The sequence below is a fragment of the Neopsephotus bourkii genome, unplaced genomic scaffold (genome assembly GCF_033783945.1).
Source record: "Neopsephotus bourkii isolate Nb327-2 ecotype Australia unplaced genomic scaffold, CSIRO-AGI_Nbou_v1 NB_1760, whole genome shotgun sequence".
NCBI lineage: Eukaryota > Metazoa > Chordata > Aves > Psittaciformes > Psittacidae > Neopsephotus > Neopsephotus bourkii.
The window spans coordinates 1877342-1901089 of NW_026902234.1; the positions used below are offsets into that span (position 1 = coordinate 1877342).

Genomic DNA, 23748 nt, shown 5'->3' on the forward strand with positions numbered 1-23748 from the left:
TAGTATTCTATCTAGCAGTTATATTGAAGAAAAAAAAACCCACATTTTTAGAGCTAATAGAAAACTTGAACTTCCTTGATACATAACACAGTAAGGCTGTAAAAAGTGATAGTGAATTTCAGAGCATTATTGCTGCTGTAATGTTGTTAATTTTATGTTGATGAGCAAACTATATTTTTAATTTTTTCTTTCCCTTTTATTGAGTGCCAGAGAAAAAAGCTAAAATTAATAAATCCTGTAATAAAAAACAAATTATTGTTTGCTTTTAGTATTACAGCATATTAGTATTTATTCTTCATTATTCCTGTAGTCAATTATTAGATACCATACATACATACATACCATACATACCATACATAGATATCATGCTATAATACATTCTGCCAGTCTGCAGTAGCTTTGTGGTTAAATCATAGTTGTACTGGTATATTTAGTCCGTGGAGAGACACATATGTAAGAAATGCTTAAAAAATTTCTTTGAAATGGTTAGCACACTGAATTAGCGACTCAGTATTGGCGAGTCCCTGAAATTCTTGCTTAAGATGTATTGAAATCACAGAGAAGGTAAGTGAAGAACACAGGTATCATAGGACCTTAGAATCATAGAATGTTTTGGATTGGAAGGTATCTTAAAGACCACCCAGTTCCAACCCCCTTGCCATGGTTAGGGACACTTTCCACTAGACCAGGGTGTTCCAAGCCCCATCCAACCTGGCCTTGGGCACTGCCAGGGATGGGGCAGTCACAGGTTCTCTGGGCAACCTGTGCCAGTGCCTCACCACTTTCATAGTAAAGAATGTCTTCCTTATACCTAACCTGTATCTCCCCTTTTCCAGTTTAAAGCTATTCCACTTGTCCTGTCACTAATGCCCTTGTGAAAAAGTCAACTCTCCAGCTTTCTTGAAGGCGCCCTTTAGGTACTGGAACTCTGCTATCAGATCTCCCAGGAGCCTTCTCGAGGCTGAATAAGCCCAACTGTCTCAGCCAGTCTTCATAGGAGAGGTGCTTCAGCCTCCTGATCATCTTCCTGGCCCTCCTCTGGACTCGCTCCAAGATGTCTATTTTCTTCTTCTACTGGGGGCTGCAAAGCTAGATACAGCACTTCAGGTGGTCTCATCAGAGCAGAGTAGAGGGGCAGAATCACCTCCTCTGACCTGCTGGTCACACTCGTTTTGATGCAGCCCAGGATACAGTTGGCTTTCTGGGGTGTAAGTTCAGATTATCAGGTCATTTTGAGCTTCTCATCAACCAACACCCTCAAGTGTTACACTTTATTTAATGTGATATCAGCCTCTTTACTGTTTTATCTAAATTAATTCCTAAGTATTGTCTACTATGTGAGGTTTTTTTTTCTTTTTTTTTTTTTTTTAATCAATTTCCTCAGGGGAAGTTGTGTTAAAAAAACTCCATCACACCTTTCTGTGTGCCTTTCCTTCCATTACTGGCATAGTTGCAGTGATACTTAAGGATGTTTGTCACTGTTTTTTATCCTTGTATGGTGCTCCATGGTCTTTGAGTACATAAAAGAAAGCTCACATTGTCTGTATAGTCTAGCTTTTCCCATTTTGAGGACATGTCTGCTGTTCTTCAGAAGCACTGGGTTTGTCTTTCTGTCAAGATTTTGAGTGATTTTGTTACTATGCTTTACCTGAAGCATCTAGTTCAATAAGAAGTGGAGAGACAAACGGAGGACCTTGAATGTGGCATGGTGGTGTATGGGGAAAAAATATGATTTATGGAGGTCTTTGGTGCTAAGAAAATTGTCCGTTGCTCTGTGCAGTAGTTAGTATTTCCGAAAGCTGACAGTTCTGTATCATTGACATATAATAGTACCCTAATACAGTAGTTGTAGTGGGATTAATCTCTTGTAGCTTTAGACATCCAGCCTCTTCACCTCTGTATCAGAACTAGTCATCACAAGTTCCCTCGGAGGAAGGTGGCCCTTAAAGACTTTGTAGACTACTTACCTAGGGATAAAAGCCCATTTTCTCATTTTACTTGATAAATAGCTAGTGCATTTTTTCCTGTCCGCTCACACCATTTCTGATTTTTTCTCTAGAGTATAGAAAAGGGGAAAACTTCCTTTATGGGTACAAAGCCTAGCAAATTAGTAAATCAAAGAATGAGAACTGACACCCTTATGGGTTTTAATAAACTTAGTTTCTGCTGGCAATGACTTTGGTAGAGCCACCCTAAGGAACTAGCCTTTCCTTCTAATTTTTCAGAGCAGCCCTGCGGAGAAGGACTTGGGGGTTTTGGTCAATGAGAAAATGAACATGAGCCAGCAGTGTGCGCTCACAGCCCAGAAAGCCAACCATATCCTTGGGCTGCATCAAAAGGAGCGTGATCAGCAGGTCGAAGTAGGTGATCCTGCCCCTCTACTCTGCTCTCGTGAGACCTCACTTGGAGTATTGTGTGCACTTCTGGTGTCCTCAACATAAAAAGGACATGGAACTGTTGGAACAAGTCCAGAGGAAGGCCACGAGAATGATCAGGGGACTGGAGCACCTCCCGTATGAAGACAGACTGAGAAAGTTGGGGCTGTTCAGCCTGGAGAAGAGAAGGCTGCATGGAGACCTCATAGCAGCCTTCCAGTATCTGAAGGGGTGTCACAAGGGTGCTGGGGAGAGACTCTTCATTAGGGACTGTAACGATAGGACAAGGGGTAATGGGTTAAAATTTAGACAGGGGAAGTTTAGATTGGATATAAGGAAGAAGCTCTTTACTGTGAGGGTGGTGAAGCACTGGAAGAGGTTGCCCAGAGAGGTTGTGGGTGCTCAGTCCCTGGCGGTGTTCAAGGCCAGGCTGGACAGAGCCTTGGGTGATATGGTTTAGTGCGAGGTATCCCTGTCCGTGGCAGGTGGGTTGGAACTAGATCATCTTAAGGTCCTTTCCAACCCTAACTATTCTATGATTCTGTTGTGTGATTTTATTGCTCCTTGCATAACCAAGCAGTTTCAGTAAAGTTCTAATACAGGTTTGTTTCTGCTTTTTGCTTTGAGGTGATTTGAAAAAGTGGTGAGCAAGCATGTTTCATATTAATTCTTTCTATGACATCATCTTCAGAGGGGGTGAGGCTGGCAGAGCACAAATATACAGTGATCCTTCAAGGTGTGTGGTAGCACACATGCTTTCTCAGGCATTTTATTTCTGCCATGTCTGTTATTCAAAGTGCAGCGTGCATCTGGGTAGTATATTGCTATTGTAGAAGATGCTGCTTGAACGTTTTCCGTAGTAGATACCAATCAAAGAAGTGGGAATGAGATGATAGCTCACATGCTATAATATACTTAAAAAAAAACACAACAAACCCAAAACTGTTCTGGCTATCATAGCTTTCAAAAGATGCAAATGTGGTCATACATCAGCAGACATATAGACAGGAGATTTGATTTAAAGTTAAGATGAAAAAAGAAGAGAAAGAAATGAGAAAGCACTAATGAAATTTACAGCTTCGAAGATACATTTCGGAATTTCATGTTTCAGTCAAGACTGAAAGTTTTTGATGTTGGCTGGCTGTTGCTCTTTCTATGTGTAATTTGTAAACCTTTTTCTGTTGTTCCCTGTTGTAGTAAATTTCCTTATTTAAAAATAAAACTACAAACTAATACTGCTTGTTTTGTTACATATAATTTACTTAGCTAATTTCTTCATTTGTTAGCTGTTAACATGTATTTTATCTCAAGCCAAAAAAAAAAAAAAAAAAAAAAAAAGCTAAACCTCTCTTCTGTTCAAATATACTGCTTCTCTTATATTTTGGTGCCAGCTGGTTCACTTCTTTCAATGCTATGTAATGCCACCCTGTTTCTTTATTTCTGTCTAGCATTATTTTGGGCAATACTATACATTTACACTGAGTGAGCTTTTGGTGTACTGCTCTTGTGTCCACAGCTTTTATAAGCCCTAGTTCTTGATGTTGGTGTGCAAAATACATACAAAAAAAGCCAAACATACAGCAAATTTTGAACATTAATGGAAACAAGCTTTAATTGAGGTGAAATAGCGCTGGCAGAGGATATTCATTATAATACATGAGTGTTAAAAGATTGATTGCAGAGAGCATAAGGAAAGATGTGGTCTTCCTGACATGCTAATGTGAGTAAGGGAAGTGCACCCAGTGTAGCATGCACCTCGTTCACTGTTGAGCAGGGACCATTAGTCCCACCAAAGAAAGCTGCGAACAAAAAGGTCGGAGCATGTTTTCCTGAGCAGTCACGTTGAATTTGAGTTTTGAGGAATGAGCTTCCTTCCAGGCAGTTCCACATGTGCTCCTTTCTCCCATCACTGGGCCCTTTTGTTTTCAGAGAAACTCCTATTAGTTTCCTAAAATGAGAACAGCTTGTCCTTGATATCTACGATGATTTATTTTTCTAAGCAATTAAATTTAATTTCTTAAAGCTATAGTAGCTCCTTCATTAAAGAGAATGAATCACTGAATAAAAAATGCAAAGGCTGTGAGTATGAAAGGCATGCTCAGGTTCCATTTGTTTTCAAGGAAAGGCTGTAGGACTGGAGGGAAGCAGGGCAGGATCAGTGCCTGAAATTGGGTTGGCTCCATGTGCAGCCCATTAGAAAGATGGACCATTCCCAACAGCCATCTTTAGAAAGCCTGAGCATCCTTTTCCCAAACAAGCAGCAAGCCTGAGGGGTTTTGCATTACCAGCTTGTAGAAACAGATGCAAATGCAGGTATCTTGTGGCTTGCACACCTGCTGCTAAATATTTAAATGTGTTTGGAGATCATATAAATTTCTCAGCATTTTGCAAAGAGTTTTATCGTTTAGAGCACTTCTGTAATTTGAAAATCAGAGTTTTAATGGCCTGAAGTTAGTCTCATTTTTTCCATTGGTAAATATGGCAGTACTAGCAGATCTAAACCCAGTATTTTCTTTAATTATAAGCACGCATTTCCAGATATAAGACAGAATTATTTTCAGATATTCACTTTTTATGTCATGCATAAAAATAGGGTTCCTAAAGCTGAAATGCTCTTCTGCACTTGGAAAGTTATGAAGGAAAGAAAAAGACAAAGGTTTTTCTTTTCTAAACTGGAAATTTTACTATTATTTAATGTGATACTGTTTTCAGTTTAGCTGACACCCAACTTTAAAATGCTTCCAGACTTTATTACTTTTTATAGTACCATGAAGTTAATGAATGAGACCTTGTGTCTAAGATTTTCAAAGTGTTTCAATATAGCATTATTGCAACATAGAATCATAGAATCAGCTAAGTTGGAAAAGACCTCTGAGATCATCAAGTCCAACCTTTACCCCAAGACTGCCAAGACTATCACTAAACCATGTCAGTAGGGGCCTCATTACACATTTTCTGAACACTTCCAGGGACTGTGATGCCACCACTTCCCTGGCCAGCCTGTTCCAATACCTGATCACCCTCTCTGTGAAGAATTTTTTCCTAATATCCATTCTAAACCACCCTCTTGTGTGGACTGCTTCCTAACCACTAATGTGGTGAACTGTTCTGAAATGACTAAGTAAGATCAGCAAATGAAAATAAATGAAATACAGAATTTTAAAATCATAGAATCATAGAATTGTTTGGGTTAGAAGGTACCTCGAAGATCTTCTAGTTCCAAACCTCTGCCATGAGCAGGGACACCTTCCACTAGACCAGGTTGCTCCAAGCCCCATCCAACCTGGCCTTGAACACTGCCAGGGATGAGGCAGACACAGCTTGTCTGGGCAACCTATGCCAGTGCCTCACCACCCTCAGAGCAAACAACTTAATCCTTCTATCTAATCTAAATCTATCCTTTTTCACTTTAAAGTAATTCCTGATTGTCCTACCCCTGCATGCACTTTTAAAAAGTTTCACTTCATCTTTCTATCGCTTTAGGTACTGGAAGGTTGCTCTAAGGCCTCCCATGAGCCTTTTCTTCTCCAGGCTGAACAAGCCAGGCTCTCTCAGCCTGTATTCATAGGAGAGGTGCTCCAGACCCTGATCGTTTTTGTATCTCTCCCCCGGATTCATACGAGCAGGTCCATGTTCCTCTTGTGTTGGGGGTGCCAGAGCTGAATGCAGTACTGCAGGTGGGGTCTCAAGAGACCAGAGCAGAGGAACAGAATCACCTCCTGGGTAAACAGGTCTCCTATTTCCTGACAGAGAGAGCCCACATATTCCCTAGTCTTCTTTTTATCACAGATATATCTACAGAAGCTGTTCTTGTTGCCCTTGACATCTCTGGCCAGATTTACTTCTATCAGGGTTTAGTTTTCCTAACCTGATCCCTGGCTTCTCAGACAATTTCTCTGTATTCCTCCCTTTCCTTGCTTCCACCCTCCATAGGCTTCCTTCTTGTGCTGGAGTTTGCCCAGGAGCTCCTTGTTCATCCTTGTAGGCCTCCTGGCGTTTTTGCCTGACTTCCTCTTTGTTGGGATGATTCTGAGTTTGGAAGAGGTGATTGTTGAATATTAATGATCTTTTTTGGGCCAATCTTCCCTGCAGGGCTTTATCTCATGGTCCTTTACCAAGCAGATGCCTCAAGAGGCCGAAGTCTGCACTTCTGAAGTACAGGGTAACAAACTCACTGCCCTAAGGATCTTGAACTCCACAATTCCACGGTCACTGCAGCCAAGGCTGCCCTTAAGCTTCATGTTCTCCACCAGCCACTCCTTGTTGGTGAGAACAAGGCCCAGCACAGCCCCTTTTCTCTTTAGCTCCTCTGTCACTTGGAGAAGGAATTTATCACCACTGCATTCCAGTAACCTCCTGTATTCCTTATGCCCTGCTGTCTTGTCACTCCAACACATATTGGGGTGGTTGAAGTCTCTTATGTGGACCAGGGCTTGTGAATGTGAGGCTGCTCCTATCTGTCTACAGAAGTGCCTCATCTGCTCAGTGTTCCTAGTCAGGCAGTGTGTAGTGGACCTCAATTATATTGTCACCTGTCCCTGCTGTCTCATGAATCTATAAGCTCTCTGTTGGCTTGTCATTCATCCCCAGGTGGAGCTCCATGCATTCCAGCTGATCATTCATATAAAAGGCAACATTCCTCATCTCCTCTGCATTTCCTTCCTGAAGAGCCTGTATCCTTCGATTTCAACACTCCAGTAATAGCATCCATCCCACCACATCTCCATTATGCCAGTAAGACCATAGCCCTGAAGGGTGTGCACATCTCTTAACTCCTCTTGTTTATTCCCCATGCTACATGTGTTTGCGTAGAGGCATTTAAGTTGCGCCCTCAATGAAGCTGACTTACTGGCAGGAGTGGTTGGAATTTCTTTCCACTGGTCATCAGATGCTCTCCTGCTGACCTGTGATCCCCTTCTGGACTCCTGGTATCTATTGCTGGCACTGGCATCAAACTGAGAGGAGTGGGATGGATTGATGTTCCCTTCCTCTGGCAGCTTAGGTTAAAGCCCTCTTCACCAAAATGAATGCTTGAGACTTCTGTATCCACGTGTAGTTTTTTGTGCTCATGATCACAGCTCATAGCAGACACCATGAAACTGATGAAATGATGAATACCAAACATGGACATTAGTAGGATTTTACTATGATTTGCTGTTCTTCTAAGTACCAGTGTAGCCTGTTGATGAGAAAATTTTTATGTCACTGCAAGATGCAGTCTCACACAAAGGCACATGATAAATAACATCTTTGCAGCTTATTTTTCATGCAGAAATTTGCATACTGCTTCAAAATATTTTGCATATTTTTCCATTTATGTATCATTTTTAAAAGTGAGGAAGATGGCAGTATTTACCTAGTACCTCATTTATCATTCCACAAACATCGTTATTTTGGGTAGTTGTCAGGGGAACCACATGAAAGAAAATGAGGAGCAGGACAAAAGATACCAATACTAGCTGAATTTCTTCAGATTTGAAATGCTTCTTTAGACCAGGGTGATATCTGAATTGTTAAAATTATTTAGGAAGTGATGGGAATATTTGATGTTTTCGTTAGTGATTTCAGGTTTTTTAAATAAAATTTAAATGAAACCAACAGCAAAATAAGCTAGTAACAAGTGAAAACCAAAATTCTTCTAGTTACACCAAGTATGATTGACTGATGTGCTTTTCTTTTTTCCTCACTAGGATTACACTTTGACTATGTATTTTCAACAGTACTGGAGAGATAAGAGGCTGGCTTACGCTGGCATACCTCTCAACCTCACGCTTGATAACCGAGTGGCAGATCAACTCTGGGTGCCCGACACTTATTTCTTAAATGACAAGAAATCCTTTGTGCATGGTGTTACTGTGAAGAATCGAATGATTCGCCTTCACCCGGATGGAACAGTGCTTTACGGCCTCAGGTCTGTACTTCCACGATGAAGATTTTATCACTGTCATTACATATGGTTGATAGTTGCTTCCTGGTACAAGTTTATTACAAACATTGGGTAGTGTGTTGTGTAACCTTCCACTGTAAGTCTGAAAGATGATTGTAGAAAATAAGTGACACACTGGATGTTTCTTGATTTTGCCAAAAGTGCCTTCAGTCAGGTTTTATCTCTCTATGTAGAGTCACCGTATCTGGAAAGCCCACTGGCTATAGGAAGCAGAAAGGCACACATTAGTTGTAAACCTGAAAATTTTGTCGAAAGTGTAGGTGATAAGACTGAATGTCAGTGCTTGTGTTGTCTCTTGGTGTGCCTGTAGTCTATAAAGAAAAAGCCACAGTCAGCACAGGTTGAATGAATTCAGCCACAGTTAAGACCATGACTGTGGGTACTGGGTACTTCCATTTCCATCACTGGAAGTTTCTTGTATTTTTAAGCATACATAATACTCAAGATTGCTTCACGTACATAGTGCTAAGAAGAATCCCTACTGTAAATATGAATGAGATCTGAAAAGTGGTGCAGATGGATTATATGGCTAGTATCATTATTTTACCTGCGCTTGTTTTTTATGAGCAGTGGCAATGCTGACCTGACCTGGATCTTGGGCCTTTACCTCTTTTCCTATTGTATATCATCCAATTATAACCTATAATTGGGTGAATCTTTCTAGACAAAATAAAAGTAGCCTCAGTCTATTATGAAACTTAAAAGAAGTTTAGGATGTTCTTGGAATTATTGTCTCTATAATTAACTAAGTTTAGCAAAAGGAGGCTTTCATCTCTCATCCAGTTGACCCAGAATGGAATACTACAGGTTCACAATTCTTTCCAAAGGTAGTTAAATGACAAAAAAAAAAAAAAAAAGGAAAATTTTTCATTTCCATTATCTCAACAACCATCCCCACAAGCAGTGTAATAGTGATGGAGATTCAAACTCTTGTGATCATAATAATGTACAAAAGTCTTTCTGTTCCACTCTAAAAGACTTTGAAATCATTCAAGTGAGGATTATCTGCCATAAAACAGTGTATTTAAGTAAGCTATTTTCCTCTTCTTCACGATGTAAATGTCCACAAGCAGACTGCATTTCACTTCATATTATTTGCTTAGTAGGGATTTCACCAGTGGTTCATGTGTGTCTCACTTCTATCCTTCCCTTTCTTCTGAAAGCTTGCAACATCCAGGGTCAGATATCCATGGCGTAATGCAGCTAAGTTATTTAGTGAAGGATAACTGCCTAAAATTAAATCTTGGCAAAATATAGGACACTGTGACCAGAAGGAATATCTAAGCCTTAACTATGTTGATTTAGACTTTTGCTTTATGTTGCTCTACTGCTAGCCTGTCTTGTGTTGTGGTTTCAGAGCATCCTGATGGTGTTGGCCTCAAGTTGCAGTCTGTAGGCATTGATTCATACTGCAGGCTGTGACAAGAACCTGAGTTTTATGTGCCACAAAACACAGGATCACTGAGACTAATAGCGGAAATTTTGGAGGGTTGCAACTGATTATGGAATATCCATGTTGCAAAGCTGTTGTGAAAGTGATCCTGAGGCCACAGTGTCTCTGTGTTCTCTAAGAGAGAGGGGGAATGGGACAGTAGCCTTTTGAAGTTCAACCCATTTCTGGGGATTTTTTGGGGGGCATGACACTGAGTTTGTTCCACCTTGTTCAGAGCAATTTACAAGCATACAGTGATACAACAGCTTTTTTTTCCCTCATAGTAGACCAAAAAAAGAAATAAGGACATAGACTGGGGATCAAAAATAGAGTCTGACTGCTTGTGTGTTTGCCATATATAGATCTCTTGTTCTCAGGAAGTGCAATGCTAAATGTTATAAATAAATAGAGTGGAGGAATATATGTATTTTGTCTGAAAGGACTTACGTAGTTATCACTCATAAATACAATGTGATGGATATTTTCAAGATGAAAAGGTTAGTTACAAATGGCCAGACAAGGAAACCACGCTTACTTCTGTTCTTTTTTGGATGAATATATTTCTGTGTCAAGATGAAAAGAGAATCAAATTAGCCATCAAGCCTGTGATGTAGTCACATAACAAGTATTTATATTGCTTAGACTGATTTATATTGTAAACTTTTGAGGGACAGAAAATATCCTGTCAGCTGTTTGTGCAGCACCTCCCAGCACATCTCATGTGGGGTTCCTATATAATATAGCAACATAATCAAAGGCAATCAGTCTGGTAATAAAGTAGTAGAGATTAAGGAAGGAAAAATATTTCTTTTGTGTATTGCATTTACCCACAGTGTATGTGTATCTGTGTACTACTTTACCATTGTCTATCTCATAATTGTTTCTCTGTCACTGCTGTGATGATGAGTTCTTGAAACCTTGTAGTCCTGCTGTTTTAGCCAGCATCCCAACCCATAAAAAAATAAGCCTGTTCTTCTTGGGAGTGCACACAAGCCTGAGCAGTTAGCATTTGCTTTCGGTGAGCATTTGTGTAAGTTAAATTTGGTTGCTTGAATGTTCATTCAGGAGGGACCTCTGAGCACTCAGCTTACTTTGAGTAAATGGGGTAAATATGTTTCTGTATCTAGCTGTATCTTCTTTTCTAGTGCATATTTATGAAATTAAAACCATACATTATGCTGTAGTCTAAAATTTTACTTGAGCAAGAATGTGCAGTTACCAGTATTGGAACCTGTGACACAGAGCCACTATGGTACGCGAACAGGCCAAAATAAAGATACATTCCTTAAAAAGTCATAAGGCAATTAGTCAGTTGAATGCAAGTTTGCCAGCTGCATAATTTTTTATAATTCTGTCAAATTAATCACTTGTAATTGCATATGTACTCTATGGCTGGCATTTAAAGCTAGTTACACAACATAATAGTAAAGATCCTGGTACCACACTCCCTCTTGTATCAACTTAGCTCATGTGGCTTCTGCTGCAGGATCTTAAATGAAACCTTGGTTAAGGGATTAAAGAGAAAGATTCAAAACAGAGAATACACAAGGACAAAACTTTTAATATTGATAGTTCCAGCTTTTAGAGGTACATTTAAGGCATTTCCTCCTTGTCACCAGAATATTGTTTGTTTAGGAACTGTGTACATGATCCATCTCTTGTTTATATCAGAAAAAGATCAGTAAGGAATGGACCTAGTCGGTCCCAGAAGATAATTTGTGAAATATATATGAAGCCATTATAAAGAAAATTATGCATAATAAAGTACATATTCTTGATGAAGGCTGTGATTCAGCAAAACATTGAAATACGTCAGTACAGATATATAAGTTCATTAATACGTATTAAAAAAAAGGGCCAATGTTGTTTGAAGCTGCTAATAGAACTATTTTGGTGGTGCATTTCCTTTTTTTACACCCCTGATATGCAAGAGTTTGATGGAAAATGCAGATGCATCAATAGTGAAATGTTATGCAAATTCATCCTTAGTATGCTCAATTGCTTGCATTACAGATAAAGAAGCAAAAATATATTGTTAATTGGGGAGAAAATTTAAAATTCAATATGGTGCTTTATTACAAAATCCTCTTTAAATTTGAAACCTAGAGAAGTATACCCAACTTTGAAACAAAGTGTTTTGCTGTACTAAAGCATTTTTTCAGCATTTCAGTTTTTTTCTAGAGCTGTCACAAACCCAAGGAATCAGTTATTCATACAGCTCTAATCATTTTGACATTTGTAGCAGACTTTTTTCGCTTCACATTTTCTGGTATATAGTCATATTTTTTAATCTCAGCAAATGTTTGTGTAATACTTGCATATGTGGATACGTCCGTTGAACCCCAAAGGGACTGGTTGCATAAGGGTAAGTCACAGTGAGTTGTTCATTGCAGTCACTGTAACTGCTGCTGTATTAAGCTGCTGCTCAGTGTAAAACTGGGGACCAGATCCTAAAATATTTTTAAGCTATTCTTCAGAGAGTCCTCACTTTGAAAAATAAATGACAACAGCAAAGCCTGGATTACTGGCTGTACAGTAATTCTGTTTGATGTTTGTATTTCAGAATCACAACCACTGCAGCTTGTATGATGGACTTGAGAAGATACCCATTAGATGAACAGAACTGTACTCTGGAAATAGAAAGCTGTATGTACATAAGGAAATGCATGTAAACCCTAGTTCAGATGCGGGGCAGTTTTCCTTTTATAGAACTGTGTACTATTCATCTTGATATTTATAAGCACTATGTGAATCATGTAATTATCACTCTGGATGTTTTGCTTGCTTGTTTATTTGACTTTTTAAAAAATAGAAGGAGTCATCCATTTCTAGATGGATGGATACATCCTAGAAAAATGGATTTAGGACAGAATGAAGTAATTTATTACTCTAGTCTACTTCGCAGTGGCAGTGACTGGATACTTATCTTCAACATAAGAGAAAGAATGTTCATATTTCAATCAATCAAATTCATTTTCAAGAGAGAAAACACTGTGATACCATTTTCTTTTGGTATGCTTTGTTACACACAGATGGTCTTGACAGAGGAACTCCCCTTGGGCTTTCATATCTGTCCCACTTACGATTTGCAATTGTGTTCCAAACAGAACCATATTCTCTTAAACACCAAGTCTTGTCCTAGGTTTGAAATATTCAGAGGTATACTTGTACTTCAAGAGTTCCTGCTTCATTTCTGCTGCTGGCTGGGGACTGTAAGCCATATACAGAAAATAGTAGTATATATTCTATATTCAGCTACAGTCCTCCACTACAGAAGCTAATGGAAATAGTGTGACTCACAGTCCTTAGTGTGAGTAGAAAAGATCTGCCTCAATTATGTTTGTCTTTATTCACTGAACAGTCCACCTTCTTGTGATTATCAGCATAAATATACACTTTATTTCAGTGCTAAATGTATATGAAAATCATGAAACTTTGCAGGTTATTGGGTAGCATTTTCCGTCTCCTTGTGGCCATTAATCTCTATGTGAATTTTATGAGTGTTACAAAACAAAAGAAACCAAACAGAAAACAACCCAGAATATATTGCCTCAAATTCTTGAGCAGACTGTAATAGCCCAGCTCTTCAGGAAAAAATAGAACAAAATACCACACAGGACTCCAGATGTTAAGATGCTTTTCATTGTCTCAAATGATAAACTGCCTGTACTGTCTTTGAGGCTACCTTTGAGTCTGCTGTTATTTCTGACTTACTATTCTGCTCTGCCTGCAGATGGCTACACAACTGATGACATAGAGTTCTACTGGAGAGGTGGAGATAATGCAGTCACTGGCGTGGAGAGGATTGAGCTTCCTCAGTTTTCCATTGTGGAATATAGACTGGTGTCAAAGAATGTTGTCTTTGCCACAGGCAAGTATTGTCATTTGCCTGTTTACTGTTTAATTTCCTCATATATGACAACTACAGTTTTATTGATCATAATTAATCATTATTAATCATAATAACGCATAGTCTGTATTGTGTTTGGCTAAAGAAATTACTTACTTGATTATACCCAGAGGCAAGAGGAGCCCATGAAATACAGTTTCGTGTTTCTCTTTTTCTTGTGCGTGTGTGTGATACTTAACCAGACACCTAAATATCTATGATCTAAATGCATATGAAGTCATTCACCTCTGAATCATAAGTTTCCATACAGGGTTACGGGACATATATAACTGTGTTTTGGCATACTAGGTCAAAAAGCCACTATTTTTAGAAATACCTCCCTGCAGCTTTTCAGTGCATGTTTGTTTGTTTTTTATTGTTGTATGGTGAATGTAATGTCTTTTATATCTTGATTTGCACTGATGGGTATATATAGTACTGTATACATAGCCAGTGCTTTTGTCATCATTGTAAAGATGCTAAAATTAAATCCCTGGTTTTCCTTCTTGTTTCCTTGAAGTTGTAATAAAACTTACTAGTAGCTCACAGAATTAGATGTCTTCGGGTGACAAAGCACAGTATTGAATTTTATGTTTAATGTTAGACAGCAGCATAGGAAAATATTGTTATGCGTGACAAGCAGCACAGAAAGCTATCAGCCAGTGTGGGGCTACTATTTGGGACCTCCAGATTTTCAGTGCTCTTCAGACCACAGGAGTGTGCTGTTCCGTCTGTCTCAGCACACTAGAACAAATGAAGAACAGCTCTATTATGTTTGTGAGCATCGCTTCACCCACTCTTTGGGCACAGCATCTGTTTTGAAGTACACAGAAGCACAACTTGTATTTCAGAACAAAATGTAAATATTGCTGAGATTGAAATTAATAATGAGGGGGGTTGCCAACTGCTATTGTTCTTGTTTATCATTATGAATGGAAGGGTTTTTTTCTACAACAGACCAGATACTCTAATCTTACATGCTTCCTTTCTGCAGCTAGTGTCACCTTTGGCAGCCAGGGTTTACCCTATGCAAGACTGGATATGTTTTTGTATAATGGCTCCTTTGGATAACAATGAGAATACCGAGAACTTAGTTGGGAAGTTTTTATGGCAGTCTTAAACCACGTTTCAGTTCAGTATGAAATATTTCAGTAAAGGCATGATTTAGTAATTTAGAGAGGAGAAAGATTTGCTAATTCAGGAAAAAAGGAAATCCAAAGAGCTGTAACATGAATATGAGAGAGAATGAAAACTAGGTTTAGACATTATTATGACCAAAGTTTCAGAATCACAACAGTTCCTTCAAAAACAAAAAAAAACCCACCAAAATGACAAACAACCCTGTGAAAGGTGTAAAAGAGATTCATGCTTCACGATTTAAGACAGTTTGACATTCGGGAGTAGGATGACACAGTCACAGGAAACAGATTACTCCATGTTTCTTGTACCATTTTCTGAAGCATGTAATTTTTGTCACTGATGAAGACACAATACTGAATTTACTATTGTTTTGATTCAGGATGTTGTGAAAATGCTTGATTAATTATGAAGTTTTGTGACAAGTATTTCCATTCAGGGGAAACATCATACGTTTTACTTTTTTTCTAAAAATCACATATTTGATTTCAAATCTGAAGCATGCTAATGAACCTGGTTGATAAAGTCAGCGCAATCTCTTCAGATTTCATCTCAAGACCCTACTTTATTATGGTCCTAGTAATCAGGGCCATTTTCTTCATTTCCGTAGAAAATAAGTCAGGCATGCTTTCTTTTTTATTTGGCTATGAGGTTATTGAGTTCTCAAGGGAAGATATTAGTTCTTTGAGCGCAACATCTCAGTGAACATTTCAGAGATTTCAGGACTAGTGTGCTTTGACTGTATAAAACTGAAAGAAGACTTCAGAGTCATGCCATAAACAGCCTTTGGAGTAGTTATTTCTCCTGTCCTCTATGAGGATCAGTGCTGTATAATCTTGTATAATTTATGCAAATGGAAAAATCTGTTCCCATAGTTACTACAGAGAAGCAACAGTAAGCATGGGAAAAACCCCATAGATAATGGCAGAAAGCTGTGCAGGGCTGCAAGAATACTGGAGGAAATGCATGCATGTTGAAACATAGCATTGGAGTTAAAAATTACCTTGCCAAATTGGGTCAAAATAGGTCTGTAAAGAAAATATAAAAATCAGCATGGACAAATGCAAAAGATATACAACTAATTATTCCTACCCATATTCAGGCCAGGGAATACCAGGTTAGACCAGGCATCTGTGTGTAGAAATCTAGGGACTGCTGTTGATCTCAGACTGAACATGAGCCAATGTTCAAACATCTTCTGGGGAACAAGCAAAACAAAATTCATCCTATAAGGAGTCTTACTTGCACTGCTCAGGCCTGAGCTGAATATTTGTGATCATGGGTACTGCTCTTCAAAACGGTTGTGGAGCAACAGAAGAGGGTCTAGGGAAAATCAGTAAGAGTTGAAGTCGAGAAAACAGAGTACCTGATCTTACTGGAGAAACAGGTATGGTCATGTAAGTTAAAAAAAAAGAGAATACTTGGTGGTAATTAAATTCTTCAAATGTCTAGAATGTATGTGCAAAGATACGGGTTTTAGCCTGTTCCCTTTATTCATGATGGAAAGAAGAGAAAGTAGAAGCTAAATTTCTATGAAGAAGAAAAATCTGGTTTGACTGTCCTTTTAACACAGCTGAAGTCCATACAGGCTGCCATAAGACTTCTAAAACGGCAATGGATGCCTGCGTGTCAATAACTAAATTAAACTCATAGTCGAATAATATCAAATCAGTGCTGTCAATGGAGCCTAAAGAACAGCTCAGCTCTCAAATACCTCTATTCTGTCAATTGAATAGCTCTTAGGAAACGATTCAGTTGTCTTAACATAGGTACTTAACATAGGTATCTGGTGCCTCTTGATATGCTATAGAACATCCTGCTTAGCAATTAAGCTGGTATTCCAGAGCCTTAGACTCATAGAATCATAGAATGGTTAGTGTTGGAAAGAATCTTAAGATCTACTTCCAACCCATTGCCATGGGCAGAAATGCCTCACACTAGACCATGTTGCCCAAGGCTCTGTCCAGCCTGGCCTTGAACACTGCCAGGGATGGAGCATTTACCACTTCTTTGCGCAACCTGTTCCAGTGTCTCACCACCCTCACAGTAAAGAACTTCCTTACACCCAATCTGAACTTGTCCTGTTTAAGTTTGAACCTGTTACCCCTTGTCCTATTGCTACAGTCCCTAATGAAGGGTTCCTCCCCAGCAGCCAGGGATACAGTTGGCTTTCTAGGCTTCAAGCAAACACTGCCAGCTCATGTTCAGTTACTCATCAACCAACACCTCCAAGTCCTTCTGCATAAGGCTGCTCTGAATTTCTTCTCTGCCAAACCTGTAGTGGTGCCTGGGTTTGCCCTGACCCAGGTGTAGGAGCTTGCACTTGGCATGGTTGAACTTCCTGAGGTTGGCATTGGCCCACCTCACAAGCATGTCAGGGTACCTCTGGATAGCATCCCTTCCCTCCAGCATATCAGATGAACCACGTAATTTAGAGTCATCGGCAAACTTGCTGAGGGTGCACTCAATCCCACTGTCCCTGTCACCAACAAAGATGTTGAATAGAATTGATCCCAACACCAACCCCTGAGGGACACCACTCATTACTGGTCTCCAGTTGGACATTGAGCCATTGACTGCAACTCTCTACATGTGTACATCCAGTCAATTCTTTTGTGGTCTATCCATTAAGTTGATGTCTGCAACATCAAAACTGGTTGTTCCAGCTGGGAGAATCAGCAAGATGTCAAGTGCCTTCAGCTGGATACTAATTGACCTCAGTGTGTTACTGGTAAGCTTTTTCTTGTTGACAAAAATCCTAGAAATACTGAGGAAGCTAGATTTGGGGTGCACTTCCCTCAGTTTTCCCATGGAAAGAATGACTTGTCTTTTCCAAAATACTGGGTGCGAAACCTCCGCACATTATGCAGGCTGTTGCCCTTGGACATGCCCAGGATTTCTTTGAATGTGTCTCAGGCTTTTTATGATCTTCCATTCATCAAATTGATGAGTGGTCCATCCATCAAACTGATGTCTCTCCAGTTTACAGACAAGGATGTCATGCAGGACAGTGTCAAATACTTTGCACAAGTCCGGGTAGACAATGTCAGCTGCTTTGCTCCTATTCATCAGTTCTGTAGCCCCATCATAGAAGGACACCAAATTGGTCAGGCATGATCTGACCTTGGTGAAGCCATGCTGGCTGTCACCAAGAACCTTGTTGTGTTTTCTGTGCTTTAGCATGGTTTCCAGGAGAATATGCTCCAAGATTTTGCCAGGCACAGAGGTTAGACTGCCTGGTCCATAGTTCACCAGGTCTTCCATTCTTCCCTTCTTAAACACAGGGGTTATGTTTCCCTTTTTCCAGTCATCGAGAACTTTGCCTGTCTGCCATGATTTTTCAAATATGATGGACAGTGGCTTAGCAAATTCATCCACCAGCTCCCTCGGGACCTGCAGACAGATTTCATCAGGTTCCATGGCAGTTTCTTGTGTCCTATGTGACAATCCAGTGCTTCAGTATTAACTGCTTAACTGGTATTAAGTTCTAATCTTCAGTAGCCTAGTGCATCTCAAATGGCATTAGACACCTCTAATTTAATTGCCTGTATAGGCAATTAAATCACACCCTTAGAATCAGCTGCCTATAAGTCTAGCTCTCCTGATCTCTAGACACCAAAGCTTAAGTGCCATCCATATGTAAATATCTGCATGGAAGGCCCTGAAATTTAGAGCCTAGACCTGTGAGCTGAACCCACCGGCTAAATGTTTGTTATCCAGAAATGCAAAGAAACTGAACAGGAATAGGGATGTGTAAAACACCACCTAAAAGCTTCAAGATGCATAGCAGCCAGAGCCAGACTAGCAACCTGTTGGTAAGAGGAGGATAGTCCTAAAAGATTTGAAAATTAATTCTTTGCTGTATTCTGAAAGATCAATCTGTAAAGTACATTTCCAATTAGTGGAAGAACCTTCCCAAAAGAACAGATTAAAGTAAGAATTCTGTAACTGACCAACTCTGTTATCTTGGTTCTTACTTGAACAAAACTGCAAGAGACTAATTTAGCCTTGGAGCTAGATACTTCAGCTTGCCAGCTTTTGATGAAATTGAAAGAGAAACAAGTAATTACTTTTTACCAAGTGCCCAAATATATGAAAGAGGAATATTTTCAGCTCAGTTATTGATTATTTTCTTTTTCATGCCTGAATTCTCAATGCTGTTGTTAGATTTAAATACTTCAGGCTAAATTCTATTGTTCCTGTACTATTTAAATTAGCCCATGGACATAAATAAGTTATATGAGGTGGGGGAAAGGGTAACAAATCTGGTCCTTGAACAGCAACACTGTTCTTTATGCAAAAAAAAAAAAAAAAAAGATGGAAAATTAACAACTAGAATTTCCTGGTAACTAATCTCTAAATGTACTGAGCCTTAATTGACAAATCATCATCCAAACATAATCAGGCAAGTAACAGTGCAATTGTTGAGCTCGCCAAGAAATCCATTTTTATTAAATATGTTACACAAGATGGTTTCTTCTTAGATCAGAAAAGATCTGGGCTTACATGCAGATTGTTCCATGCAGGTTAGGACCCATCCTTTTCACTGAGTTTTAGCCATGGAAAGGGGAAACAAGGCAAAAAAAGGAACGTTCCTTCTTTTAATTCTTTGTTTTCCACAGATTCCTGTGGTCTGTTTGCAGAAGGTGAGATATTACAGTAGAGATAGCAGGCTGGAGGTAGGACCAATAGATCATCTGTGAAGACATAAAACCCATACAGCTGAAAGTAATAAAAACTTCTCTAGTCTCACTGAGAGCTACCTAAAGGAGAAATCTGGCTGCATAGTATGAAAACACGAGGCTACCAGTTCATGTTTCAGTTTCAACCTGAACTATATGAAGACTGAATTATTTTGAAATTCCAGAGATCCAGACCTCCCGACAAAATTTGAGCTTGGAAAATCACCATGAAACAGGATGACATTCTGTTCACCTTTATAAAACTGAACAATGTTTCAACTAAGTGGCACTAATGGCAGCAAAACTTTTTGTTAGATTGCCCAGGAGCCACAGACCCTCAAAACCTACGCTGAGATGTGCAGGGCTGATATTCATCTTGTTCTGGTTTAAGGTGAATATAATTTCAGTGTCTGCATATGAACTGGGTGTCTTAGTTGATGGGAATCTAGTTAATAAGAGTTGGTGAAGTCTGGAGACAAATTCAGTTGACCCATAGGAATCTATTTTAGGAGGAGATGGATAATTGTCTATGTTTCATTTACTAGACTGACTAGATTAACTGACTTTCCTGGAAATGTAATGAGAACTTACATACCTCGCTCATGTATATGCAGTTCAAGTGAGCCGCTTAATCATCTGCTACTTGAGATGGCATAGGGCAGCCTTCTTAGTTTCTAGCTGCTAATCAGAAAGGTGCAGGAGCCACATCACATCCACCAGCTACATGAGGGTGTCTGAGATGTTGTAGGGGATCTCAAAAGAAAGAGTGCACCTTCAGATTCACAATTGAATCTGTTTCAGTCCAGGTCCAGATCTAGAGCAGTCAGACAGCACTGGCAGCCCTGGCCCCATGTATGGTTCTTAGGGTTCTGTCTTCTTGCTTCAGGATGAAGAACCTGGTGCTTGAAGCAACTTTATGTTGACATCCTTGGCTTTGAGACACTGTCTGGAGAGTCCACCTTTAAGTCCAGGTTCCACTAATTTCAATAACTATCTTGTCTCATTAGATAATGGGCAATGCTCACAGGTGAAGCATTCAGGATAAATATCTAAAGTTTGCCCTATCATAGTATTTCTCAGTTAAGGATTTCAGTACTGAACATGACTGACATACATGACACACTATGTCTCTCCACTGTTGACACATTATCATCTCCTCCATCCACACAATTTTCCCTGCTTTTTCAATAGCACGAAGTCCCCTCTTCTTTCTCTGAGGTTCCCCAATGTGTCCAGGGTCCTCAGCACTGGAGTGGCCCAAGAAGAGGCTTTGATTCAGTGATTCAATTCCACTGAACCTTATTGAGTGAATCCTTCAGGGTATTTATCAAAGAATCAGTATTTTATGGAAGATTTTCCAGTCATCACCTCTATCAGTGATATCCCACAGAAACCCAGACCTGGACAGAACTTCTGGAAAGGAACTGCTCTGTAGAGAATTCTTTGAGTGGGTGCTGTATTATATGAAATAATTTTTCTCAATAGAGCTTTATAAAAATTTATACTCCTGAATTTATACTATGCACTACTCTGACTGTGGAAAGGTGATCAGGTCTGCTATGCTTTTAATGTGTTTCATGGCAGGGTGTGTTCCTGTTTTATTTACGTAGTCTGCAGACGCACGGGCTCAGAAGCCATTTCATAAGAAATTCCATGGAAAAGTTAAGCTTTCCTAACAAAAAAGAAGGCATAGTTTAAAAGAGAGAATTTGTCTTTTGAAATGAAGCATTGTTCATTGGAAAACAAAGATGTTAAGCAAACAAAAGCTTAAATGTTTCATTGCTAAAAATTATACTGACTGCTTTAGACAGCAGAAAACCTTGGTCTGATTTTCATGAGAAAATAAACTACTATGATTACACCAAGATTCATCTTTTAGTGAAACTAGAAGGCATTTCATCCTGGAAAAAAAAAATTACTACTGATTGAAGTAATCACAGCAAACAAATACAGCTATCAGATATTTCTTTTTCCAGTGGTAGTTCTAAGATTTTTTGATAAAACAAGTAAGGATAGTTGCATACAGCTTGATACTGCCTGGAGGCTTCTGATGCCTGGAAATGGTGTAGAATGTTTTCTGTCATATGACTCAAAGTATACTGAACTATCAAGGATGTGATGAAGAGAAATCTGCAGTTTTCTATTCCTTCTTTGCTTATATGCAAACATATAAACATAATTTAAGGGAAGATTTTAATTTGTTTCTACATGTAATCTCTCAGATTTTTCACGTATTTGCATTAGAATGGGTGAGATGTGGTCTAATACATATATGCGTCCTCAATATGTGCAGAAATGTTTTTTAGGATGTTGATTTAACTAGAGCTTTTAGATGAGCTATTAAAAGTATCATATCTAAGACTAGTAAAGCAAACACTGAAATCATAGAGCTAATGTTGTGAGAATGACTACATTTTTCCTGTACAGCTGTACTCAGATTTAATCCTCTTTGCTTTTGGTGAAAAAAGGCACAATTTTTTTAAACTGTTTGTGATTTCTAAATATATAAAATACATTCAGTAAGATTAACACTGATTTTGAAACACACAAATTTGAAGTTAAATAATTTTTTTTAAACACTAAAATTGAAGTTCTTAATTTTTTTCATTATTTATTTGTTCTAGTTGTAACAATTCATGAATCTGTATATATACTGTATGCATGTACACATACATAGAAAATAATCCTTTTTTTCTTAAAATATTTCTGGAAGAAATATTCTGTCCCATTCTAATTGAGTTAGAGGATCTGGTCTGTCTGTTAGAGGCATTTTTTTACTGGGATTCATTGTAATTTATTTTTGACACCACAGGTAGAATGTTTCTCATAGTTCAAATGTAATTAAGAAGTACCATCTCATGAACAACTCTTCCCTGTAAATAAATAACTATGCACATTATTAACCTCAATATAAATACTCTACATAAAACTGAATATTTGAATAATCATTTTACTTGGAGACCTAAGCATCTGGTTTTAAAAACTAACTGGTGCTCACCCATCTGTTCAATAATCTAGAATAATTTACCATTTTTCTCTCTTTTCTTCCCAAATACAAATTGTTTGCATGTCACCATATTCACTGCACAGTTTCTTATAACACCAACCAGTAATCTAGTGAAGGCATTTTCCCTACTGTTCTGCAGATGTCATATTACCCCATGAAATGTGTGTGCTTTAGTTTCTACGGAAACTGAAGACAAATGTCTGCAAGTGTCTTCTCTTCAGTATAAATAACACTGTTTTTCCGTTCCTTCCCTCAGGTGCCTATCCAAGACTCTCACTGAGCTTCAGGTTGAAGAGAAATATTGGATACTTTATTCTTCAAACCTACATGCCCTCCATATTGATTACCATTTTATCATGGGTGTCATTCTGGATCAATTACGATGCATCAGCAGCAAGAGTTGCTCTTGGTATGTGCTAAGAATGAATGGGACATTAAAATTTCAGACTCAATGTAGCCTTTGGAGGTCATTAAAAGACTGCAATGTGATGTCAGTATTTTGATAATCCAAAATAATTTCCATCAAAATCATATCACTCAGTATTGCCTCAAAAGTGATAAGGTTTCCCCTTCATGCAAGAATATAGCTACCACTAAATCTCTTAACATGAGCTGCTCATACAGGTCTTAGCCTTGTTCTTATCAAAGTTAATGTTGTCAGTAGCTTCAGCAAGGAGACCAGCTCCAGAATCATACCCCAAGTTCTTGTGTGGGGGCTTTTAATCCAGTTTAGTATGGGAAGATAAGTATAGCTCCAAGCCTCCTCCTAAGGTTCTGGTTCTTTAACTGACAGTGGCAGGAACAGGTCTCAAGAACCATGTACTAGTTCAGAGCACAGGGGCACATCAGCTACAGGCCATTACATTCTGCTTAACCCTCAAAATGCACAGTGTTCTAAGTGCATTTTAATTGCAGTTTAAATTGTCATTTAACTAATGGCAGAAAAGATTAGATTTGGCACATGTTGGTGATCCCTGTCCAAGACCTACTGAGATCAAAATATCCTTTAGATAACAGAAGGTGGATTCAGAATTGTGCAGTAGACACCCTGGAGGGAAGGAATGCCATCCAGAAGGACCTTGACAGGCTCCAGAGGTGGGCCTGTGCAAATCTCATAAAGTTCAATAAGGCCAACTGCAAGGTCCTGCACCTGGGTTGGGGCAATCCCAAGCACAAATATACTCTGGGTAGGGAATAGATTGAGAGCAGCCCTGAGGAAAAAGATTTTGAGGTGTTAGATGGGGCTTTGAGCAACCTGGTCTAATGGAAGGTGTACCTG

At 39.0% G+C, this 23748-nt stretch overlaps 1 protein-coding gene across 1 annotated transcript in view; it reads left to right on the forward strand.

Moving 5' to 3' along the window:
* GABRB3 (gamma-aminobutyric acid type A receptor subunit beta3) overlaps positions 1–23748 on the forward strand; it is a 113311-nt gene that overhangs the window by 74508 nt on the left and 15055 nt on the right. Inside the window, exons 4-7 of the mRNA XM_061377824.1 lie at positions 8066–8286; positions 12318–12400; positions 13488–13625; positions 22726–22878. Coding sequence (XP_061233808.1) covers positions 8066–8286; positions 12318–12400; positions 13488–13625; positions 22726–22878 — 595 coding nt within the window. The remainder of the gene's footprint in view (positions 1–8065; positions 8287–12317; positions 12401–13487; positions 13626–22725; positions 22879–23748) is intronic.